The 11142-nt window shown below is 29.0% G+C and overlaps 1 protein-coding gene across 1 annotated transcript; it reads left to right on the forward strand.

Moving 5' to 3' along the window:
* The first annotated feature begins 697 nt into the window (after window positions 1–697).
* Window positions 698–7679, forward strand: LOC108906054 (putative glucosylceramidase 3). The gene is made up of 7 exons (XM_018709196.1): window positions 698–1887; window positions 2050–2343; window positions 3506–3619; window positions 4667–4799; window positions 6940–7010; window positions 7063–7346; window positions 7405–7679. The coding sequence occupies exons 1-7, from the start codon at window positions 1372–1374 to the stop codon at window positions 7520–7522; spliced, it is 1530 nt and encodes a 509-aa protein (XP_018564712.1). The 5' UTR covers window positions 698–1371; the 3' UTR covers window positions 7523–7679.
* The last annotated feature ends 3463 nt before the right edge of the window (window positions 7680–11142 follow it).

The raw sequence follows: 11142 nt of genomic DNA on the forward strand, positions 1-11142 counted from the left end.
TATACAGTAGTTTAAAAATTGTCAGTTGTTTTCAAATCAATCTACTTGTATTGTAGGCTATAATAAAAAATAATTTAGTAACATAGATTGCATTTGCATAACTTAGCAATGTGTTATTTTACCATATTTTTTCGACAGAAGTGCTAAACATTAAAAAAATACTCTATCGTTTATTGATTATTGATTATACTGTTTCAAAGTTCATTTTATTTAAAAGAATTAAACTTTAGCCTTTGTGGGATGATAGAACTCGTGGCAAACACTTACTCAACAAAAGTAACGGGCCAAACCTCACGACGAGTGGGGTGAAAATTTTTTTTTTAATAACTCCTTTAAAAATAAGATTTGACAACACTGTTCAGCCCAGAACTCAATTGTGCATGCTCTGCGACTAAGTGCATCGTAGTTTAGAAATGAATTAAGTGAAGTAAGCTGCATTATGGATAATTATGAGACAGATATGAATTCGTTATAGTTTATATTCATTGGGAGAATATTTTTTTAATACAGTAGGCTGTCTTCGTATAACTTCTCAAACATAAATATATCGTTTTACTTTAAATAATGATGAGTGGAGAGAATTTTTTATTATATTGCAGCTTTGACGTTTTTTTTTTTGTAGACAATTGGTATCAGTACATTGTGACTTATTTTAATTTATTTTATTTTCAAGATGCATTCGTTCTATGATATTTGGAAAAAATCAAGCTTCCTTAAATTGGTACAAAAAAACAATCAAATGACTATTTAAAAATCAAGTAACCGTCTTCACACTCTGAAATACAGCCTTAAAAAACATTATCGGGCACGGCCTCGGAGCGATAAGGGAAGATTTTATCAATTTGAAATATCTGAAGTGCAATGAAGAGTGAAAAGGGATATAAAAGCCAGTGAGGGAGAAGTAATGATATATATTTGATAAAAAATGAAGTGAAATGTTAAGATCTATTAGACAACGTGCAAAGCATCCTTTTTTATCTTAGATCTGCAGTCACAGACCTCCAATATACTGAAAAAATGTTTTAAATATGAAAAATTACAAATAATTCACAAAAAGTTTGTTAAGCAACCCGGCATTTGCAAAGTGCATATCGCGACAATAAAATTCAGAATATTATCCTTATATTTGTTGACAATATAGATTCTGATTGTTAATTGCTTCATGTTTAATAAAACATAGAATTAGAAGTATAAATATTTATAAGAAAGCAAACTCATGTAGGTACTGATAATTTAAGTAAGGTAAGAATTTTTTCTAATTACCATTCACATACGTATTCGCTATCTATTTCCGTATCACCAACAGTTATGGCACATACGCTGTATATATATAATCCGACAGAAATGCTTGCGTTACAATTTTAAATAAACATGGTCTCCACAACAGTTTTGTTAGTGATATTAACGGGCATTGTTGTTACAATGGCTTGCAATATTCGTAAAGAGGAAAACGGCTTCATCTGCGTTTGCAACGCAAGTTATTGCGACACAGTTCCAGAAGTTCAAGCACTTCGTTTTGAACAGTACCAACTTTACTCTACCGGGAAGTTTAAACCAGGTTTGAATACACTAATAGGAAAGTTTTCGGAAAAGCGCGGTAGGTCCCAAAACATCATTAAAGTTAACATTGAGAAGAGATATCAGAAGATTATTGGTTTTGGTGGGGCTTTCACAGACGCAACAGGTATCAACATAAATAGTTTAGATGAAGCAGTTCAGGAAAATCTCTTGGAAAGTTATTTCGGTAAGAACGGCATTGAGTACAACTTGTGTAGAGTTCCTATAGGCGGTACAGATTTTTCACCACGCCCTTACACTTACGACGATTACACTGATGATACTAAATTGGAACATTTTAAACTACAAGAGGAAGACCTTAAATTTAAGGTAAGTATAAGCTTCAAGCTTCATACTGACTGGAAATTGCACCACCTATGCTATGATATAACAATTAGCTTCTGTTTCTAAAAAAAAGTAAATATTACTATTACTGAAACAGAAAGCATATAATAATTTGAAGGATGATATCGAATATTCAGTTAATTTTAGATTCCATTCATAAGAGCTGCTAAGAAGCTGAGGGGTGGCAGAAACTTAAAACTGTTTGCATCTGCATGGACAGCACCGATTTGGATGAAAACTAACAACGTATTTACTGGATATTCCCTTCTGAAGGAAGAGTATTATCAGCTGTGGGCTGATTACGTTATAAAATTTTTCGATCAATACAGATTACATAATATAACATATTGGGGAATGACTACTGGAAATGAACCTATGGACGGATTTATTACATACACGGAATCTAAGATTAATGCAATGGGGTGGGTTCCTCTGATGCTGGTAAGTGTACATTTATTTTAGAAATTTGTACTGTATTATAGATAATATCATATACAGAATTCAGAATACCAAAGTATGTAATTATTTTTTGGAGTACTAGAAAAGTAATGTCTTTCAGTTATTAAGTCACAAAAATTGAAACTTAAAAAAGGGAGAAACATCGAGACCAAATAGAAATTACATAATTTAATACACATAAAGCCAAATTTAATAATACATAAAAATATGATATAAAGTAATAACAAAGGTTATTTAAAACAAAATCAAATTAAAAGTTAGGCAACTAGTAATAAGTACAATATAAAGTTATTTAACTGAACACGCTTATCCAAAGGTGAAGAATAGATTTCAAGCTCTATTTTATAACAGATACTTAAGGTAGAATTTAATTTTTATAAAGATTTGAGTATAAAACACATCACTGGACTTTTCGCTATAAGAATTATCAAAATTTCTTCTCGCAACATATAATAGTCATAATTTTCATATAAAAAATATTATATTAACTTATCAGTACATGATTTCGGGATTATTAGTATTCTGCAGTAAATAAAAAAGAATTAAGAAACTATGAAAATAATTTGGAAAGACAGTTAGTTGTAAATTTTGTATAAAAATAGTTATGAGGACAGAATTTTTGTAAGAAAAATAATTGTAAATGTGATATTAAGAATTGATAGTGATTGTGCGTAAACATAAACCATAATAGAGCTAGAAGTTGCATATTAATAAAAACTTTGAAAATGGAGAAGAGCTACTATAAGATTAAAAGACAAGATATAAACTAACAATTTTTTATAAAAAGTTTTCATATAATATGGAATTCTAGAACATTTCCAGAAAAGTCCTTGATAGTCTTTTGCTTGGTATAAATCTATTTAAGGGCTGCTAGAAATGCCCATAATCAGTCAAGTTCAAGCCATATAAGGGCAAACAAACAAACAAACTCACTCTTTGTAAAACAAAAACAAAACATTAATATTAATTTGGATATATACAGATTTTATCGAACACTGAAAAAGTTTCTAAACTTTCATCATCAATGCAAATCGTAATATTATAATGCACATAAAACGTAATTCTTTTTGGTAGAAACAAAATGCCTATTTTGACTATTAATGCTAAAGCTGAATATTTCGAATAATTTAGGGATTTCTTCCAGGCTAAATGGATAAACGAAAATCTAGGACCAAATATTCATAGGTCACCTTATGAGGGTCTGAAAATAATAATTCACGACGACGCAAGGCTAACTCTACCTTATGTTGTTCCATTAGTAAGTATACATTCTGTAATAGGTAGCTTTACATTAAATTCAGCAACAAATAGGGCATTGAATTTGGAAGTTATTTTTAATACTACAGCTGTTACCTATATTTAATTTGTTGTACTTAATATCACGAGTATTTTGATTCATATAATTTAACTTTAATGAAACTGTTTTCATTACAGTAGACTGAATATTCAGTAGCGATTAATTTCAGTATTTTCATGTTAAAAAGCAATTTTGTTTGTGTAAACAGGAATTTTTATTATGAGGTTCACCACGGGTAGTAAAGTTATAAAAGTACAATGACTTTACATATACATTTTTGATAATTACACTGTTTGTTTAGTATGATTAATTAACGCTGGCATTATCAAGATTTATATTTAAAAAAAATATTTACAGAGTTACTACATTAATGTTACATGTTAAAACAAGATTCAGTAGATAATTCAAGGATTAATGTTATATGAACTGATTTAGAGAGGTTCTAAATGCCCTAGATTGATTAATTTCTAATTACATAATAAGATCAATGCTTTGTTGATCTAGATTTTCAAAAATCTGTATCAACTCGGCTTTAATTGATCCGAATAATCAAACTTCCTTTCTGCAATTATTTTAATAGGCAATTTTATTTTATAGTCTACAAAAATTAAACACATGTCTGCTACAACAAAGAAATGAAGCGGTTTAGTGAATTTTAATTTAAGATTTCAGTACTGAAGACCTAATAATTCGATAGCCTAAAAACTCGTGACTTAAAACAGTCCTGGTATGCAGCGTATACCAACACTCTGTACTTATAGTAACGAGTAATTTTAAAAATACTCAAACCGTGCTATTCTCAAGACATGTGTAGGTATATCAAATTTCGATGAGATATGCTTATTATTACTGGAAATAAAGGAAAAATGTATTTAAAAAATCTACACTCTGTGTTTTGAAAACGAAAGGTCATCTTCTAATTTTTTAATATTATATATTTAATAAAAACATATTAAATTAAATGGGTAGTCGAAATGTTATGAATTTTTCTTTATTTTCTCTTTGCAGTTACTCAATGAATCGTTAAAGTATATCGATGGGGTTGGTGTGCATTGGTATTGGGATGATAGAGTGCCGGCAGATGTGTTAAATTTAATAAAAACGGATAAGAAGGAGGTGTTCCTGCTCTCAACTGAATCATGTAATGTATATGTCAACCTTATAGGTATTTTACTACCTTTGGAAATCACGTATCAATAATAGATTGTTCAGGCGGATTTTTCTACAGATTTAATAAAACGTACTGAATAAAAAAACGTATGAAATATGTTTTAATGAAAGAAATGTTAAGTCGGGAAATGCTAAGATTATCTACTTTGGGTATTTAAATAATGTAAAGAAATACAAGAAAATTTCTAACAACTGATACCTGATGTATTTATTGAATGTCAAGTTATACAGGGTGTTTCATAATGATGTGCAAATATTTTAAGGTGTTTAGCAAGTAATTTTAGGGGGGTATTTATATTTTTTTGATTTGAGCCCCTCCCCCCTGAGAAAATATTTAAATCTTAAAATGGCCGAAAAAATCAGTTTTTATCTTTTTCGCGAAAACGGTTAAACTTAGAAATTTGAATTTTGGTACACGTTAACAACTAGATGAATGGTATTGTTTGTTTTTTTTCTGGTTTATGTCTTTGAATGGAAGAAATTAGCACCCCTTGGTTTTATTTCTCTCACAACTTTTTTCTACGTAAGCCAATTCCAACAAGAAAAATAGCATTTAATACTACATTTCATTTAGAAACTTTTTTTACTCTTCCCATTTTTTCATATACTTAATGGTTTACGATCAAAAAGTAAATTATTATTTCTTGCCGATTAGGTACACATAATTAGTACAACAGTTACCAAAAACGATTGTCATTTTTGACATGCTTTTTTTTATCAACAGGAAAAGCTAAGCAAATATGAACTAAAAATGTATTTAAAAAAAAATAAAAATTTTTTCGGCAATTTTGAGATTTGATATTTTCTCAAAGGCGACTCAAATCGAAAAAATGTATTGGAAGTACACCCCTAAAATTACTTTCTAAACACCTTAAAATATTTGCACATCATTATGAAACACCCTGTATATTTAAATTTTCTGTGTTTTAGTCATTAGTTGCTTACTTAAAAATAACTTTAATCACTATCTAAAATTTATTATATCTTCTAAAACTTTTTCAAAATGGTACCGATGCAGGAAAGCAATTATTGATATTAATTTCTTTCACAAGCAAGTTTAAGTTATTTTATTTACGTATTTTAAGAAAATGAAAATGGTGCAGTTCATTTTGCAGCACAGTTTAATATTTACAAATACATGTTTTGGTGACATAGGTACGTAGATACACAAAGTTTGACAATAATATTCAATATTTCTTTCAAATTTCATTTACTTACAACAAATTTGTACTACTTATTTCTGCAGTACTGTCTACCATACTAAAACATTTTGACACGTATTTCTGGTCATAAAAATATGTACTGAAAGTAGTACTTTTTTGTAGTAAAATGAGTAATAGTAACTCTTGAAAGTGTAACATACAATATTTATCAATTACATACTCAACATTTATGTTTTCAAAGCAGGGTCTGGTAATGTCATTAAAATTTTATTCAATTTAAAAACAATTCGTTAAGTCAATGTGAATATCCTGTAACTTGACAACCATGCAATTTGTATCTATTAATTATGTTATCCCATTTAAAACAGGATGTAATGCTAACGTTGCGTCAAATTCCCATGATTCTCCTCATCAAAATAAACAAAAAAATAAATGAATAAAAAGATTCATAAGAGCTCTACGATTCTTCAATAACTGGACGTGTGATATGCAGTTTCCTCACAGCAACTACCTTCACGTAAAATTTCTTTTAATGATAAGTCTGATATTTTACTATGACAGCTACTATGTTTACTTTAATCATTAGTACAGTTCAATCAATCCCATTCAGTTAAATATATCCAGGTTTGTTTTTCTCCTTTTTGATATTTTCTTCCAAAGAAGTGACAAACTGTAAAGAATGAACCAACTACTACTAATCTAATATGAATTTTATTTCACATGTATATTATTAATTCAACTATTATTGTGGCAGTATCGCAACCACCATATAAAGTGAGCAAATAATTTATTTTAACAAAAAATAATATACTTACTATGCATTATTGCTTTATAGTTTACAGAATATTTGCTTTACCTTTGTTTTTTGTTTTTGTATCTACATCACCGCATCTTTAAACCCTTTTGGACCTATTTTTTCAGCTGAATATATCGAGTAAATATTTTCAGGCATCTTTAGAGAAGGACTCACACTGGGAAGTTGGGACAGAGCAGCCAGGTACATAGGAAGTATCATAGAGGTTAACTAATTTACTAATTTATAGAAACTACTTATAAAAATATAGTTTTTAGTACCTAGAAAACAATTTTGGTGGGTGGTTAGACTGGAACATGGCTTTAGACACGTCTGGCGGCCCGACATACATAGGTTATGAAGCCGACAGTCCCATCCTTGTAAATGCGTCCTCTCAGGAATTCTATAAGCAACCGATGTTTTATGCCATGGGTCATTTTTCCAAGTTTATCGTGCCTGATTCTGTCCGCTTGGAGACATCTTATACTTCTAAAAAGGACGGTGTCAAATCCATGGCATTCTTAAGGCCAGACAACTTGATTGCTGTTGTAATTTTTAATAAGTAGGTGTCTGTAATATTTAAATCTGTGTGAATTTTATTTACACATATAATTTTTTAGTGGTACCTCCAATTCAAAGGTACAGATTCAAAGAAGCGGTATTTACTCAAATCTAATAGACGTAGAAGCAAAATCTATATACACAGTTCTGTTTCCAGTAGGAAAGGACGTAAAATAGTTTTATGAAGCTCGAAAAGGTAAAAAAGACAACAATGACTACCGAAGAATTATTTATTAAATATACAACGTGTCCTAATGTTTAGATGTACACACTAAATACAAACATGGACCATTTTATATATAAACTTAAATATGTAAGGGTTCTAATATATTTTAATTTCTCTCAATTACTCTGTTGTATTTTATTCATCAATTCCTTTGCTTAATGCTCAAAACAAGTCAATTTGCTCTTTTTCGACAATAATTTACACTTCTCCTTTTATCCTTGATCTGAAGTAATAAAAAATATCTCTTTGTCAGGTAAAGGGGGTATAAAATCATATTATTAGATTTCTGACAAAAAATACTTGTTGTTATTTGTTTTCTACGTTTATGTTAAAGGGTAGTAAATTTATCAATCAGAATAACCTACAATCTACATGCTCTTCGTATCAGTTACAATAATTGTAGATAAAATTGCAAAAGTAGGACGACAAATTATTATTCCTGTATCTTTATTGAACCAAACAAAAAATAAAAAATGTGAATATCAATATCCTCACGTAAACTGAAATAGTATAATAAATCTGTCAAATATTTCTTATATGTATTATACTTTTCAAATACCGTTACTTAATTTGTAGGTTTTTATTTAATTTTTAATCAAATTCTTGTACCACATATATTATATTTTGGTAAGAAAATTTTGTAGTGCTAATAATGATTCCTACATAAATGACATAGCATTGCATTTTTGAGTTAGATTAACAAATTTATTATTTGTAACCATTTTATAGAACATTTTCAAATTTTTTAAATAACAGTTTGGGTTTTTAATTAAAATGTTTGCTGACCTATTTACATTAGCGATAAATAACCATGTGTGGCATTATATTGATGTGAGTTCATAATAAATCTATTTTTTCATGAAGTATACTATGGGAAAATTTGTACACACTACTACTCAGTTAGATCAACTTTATTCTATGAAACAACTCTTCTTGAACATATAAACACACTTTTTCTAATTAAATAAGATAAACAAATCAAACAAAACACACATTTTGCGTCGTATAATCATAAAGGGGTTAACATAAAGAAGATGTTTTCTTTGCTACAATTCTGTTCCATGTTTGACTGACAGCAAACAAAAAGAATCACTCAATTACGTTATTTTCATTTCGACCTTTGATAAAAAGTTTCCCTTAACATAAGAGAAACTTGGGGCACAACAGAAACACACCGGCACGCGTACATTTATAAGTTACGTCTCTGGAGTACCGTTTTTGTTGAATCCCGAGACTTTTTATATCATATCTTCAGAGAATGGAATTGCTTTAAATGTCCCTTCTCCGGATAACAGCTTGAAGACGCAACGCACACGGAAGAGGACATATAAACAAAGTGATGCCCGTCAGAATTAAACTGCTAAAATATTAATATATTCAGGTTACATAATTTTTAATTTAATATAGCATAATGTAAAACTAATCGAAACAATGCAGAAATTCTGCATGACAATAGTCCAGCATCACGCAATTTTTTATTGTTTTATTCATTACCCAAGCTTACAGCAAGTAAATTAATTTATACAGGGTGATTTCCGTTTTCCCAAGAGAAAAATACGCCACTGGCAGTTTTGTAGAAATAATGTTAAATTCAGGTACTGTTACATTAAATGAATGAAAAGTGGTTCCAAAAATGTATCTATGCGGAAAGACTTCATTTTGAACAATTGTTGTTGGACTTAATTACTTACTCGACCTATTTGCTAATGTTATTTTATTTTTTAATTTGATATCTTTTCCAGAAATAAATTCAAGAATAAATACTATTTCGAATTAGGTGAAAAAGTCTAAAATAAACGAGCTTTTAACAAAAAGGCAAAAATATTAATATGGTCCGGATAAAATAGATTCTTTTTACTCGCCTATTTTTTAACGCTCTTTCAATTCAAGGGGACACATTGAAATTTTTAATTTTTTAACATCTATAGGTGGAAATAATATTACTTACTCCATATACAGGGTGTACCAATTTACTTTTGGGACACGTTTTATGTACAATTGCTAATATACGTATACGCCCATTTCTCATTTCTAATAGCAGTTCGACAATTACATGCACAGCACTGTTGCAACCATTCGTTTTTCAACTGAGCGAACGAAAAAATATGAAAAAATAAATATTTAAACATTAGCTGAAAACCACGTATTGCATTTAATCCACTTACCTTTTCCCTAACTGGCCCAAATTCGAGTTGTTAAATTTATCTCCCATTTAATAAATAATAATGTTGAACTTTTTTGTTTATGCGTATTAAAAGCTTTGCGATGTTCCTCGTTAGTAGTTTAATTAAGTACTCGTGAAATATATTTGGAACTGATGGAAATATCTTGTTTTATCGGTTATTTGTCCATAGGTCTGGAAACAGGTGAAGTAAACCTTACCACTGCGTCAATAGAATAACTATGGACCTATCGGAGAAGCCTAAGGAATAAACTACTAAAAGTTTTATATTTCGGTGTTATCGATGTAAATCGAGAGCAAAAAAAATATACTAGAATTTGAATACGTTGCTTGGGTGATGTAAATATAAAAATAAATATCTGCATCGTACATCTATCATCATCGTTAGTTGAATTTATTTGCCTTTTTGTAGTGCGCAAGTAATGGCATGTTTAATATCGATAAATTGTTTTGCTAGAAGTAATATCGCTTTAAAATTAGATTAAAAATATTAAAACTAACTATACAGGCTAATTTTTAGTTTAAAATTTTCCTGTTTTACATACATGGTTGCACGAATACATGCGCCTTAGTTGCGTGTGAAAAGTGCAGTAATTTGGATTACAAAATAGTGCTCTTGAAATTGTCAAAACATTACATAGGTATATCAATAGGTAAGGAAATGTTATAATATATTTATACCTGTTTAATTGTAATGACTTGAAATATGTTTATTTATCTACATATTACCCAACCCTAGAATAAGAACGAATATGATCCTGAAATGATATATGTAAATGAAATATGAACATAAAAATTAAATATGAAATGAAAATGAAACATTATCCTGAAATCAAATATGATCATGAAATGAAATATGATCCTGAAATGATATAGGATCCTGAAAAAAAATATGATTATGAAATAGAATGAAATATGAACCTTAAATGAAATATGAAACTGAAATGAAATATTATCTTGAAATCATATATGATGCCGAAATTAAATATGATCCTTAAGTAAATGAAATATGATCCTGAAATGAAATGAAATATGATGCTTATTTTAAATATGATGGTGAAATCAAATATGATCCTGAAATAAAATGAAATATGATTATGAAAGAAAATGAAATATGAGCCTTAAATGAAATATGATCATGAAATGAAATATGATCCTGAAATGATATGGGATTCTGATATGAAATATGATTATAAAATGATATATGATCCTGAAATGAAATATGCTCCTTAAGTAGATGAAATATGATCATGAAATGAAATATGATACTAAAATAAAATTAAATATGATTATGAAAGAAAATGAAATATGAGCCTTAAACGAAATATGAACCTGAATTGAAATATGCTCCTTAAGTAAATGAAATATGATCATGAAATGAAATATGAC

The sequence above is a fragment of the Anoplophora glabripennis genome, unplaced genomic scaffold (assembly GCF_000390285.2).
Source record: "Anoplophora glabripennis isolate ALB-LARVAE unplaced genomic scaffold, Agla_2.0 scaffold55, whole genome shotgun sequence".
In the NCBI taxonomy this organism is placed as follows: domain Eukaryota; kingdom Metazoa; phylum Arthropoda; class Insecta; order Coleoptera; family Cerambycidae; genus Anoplophora; species Anoplophora glabripennis.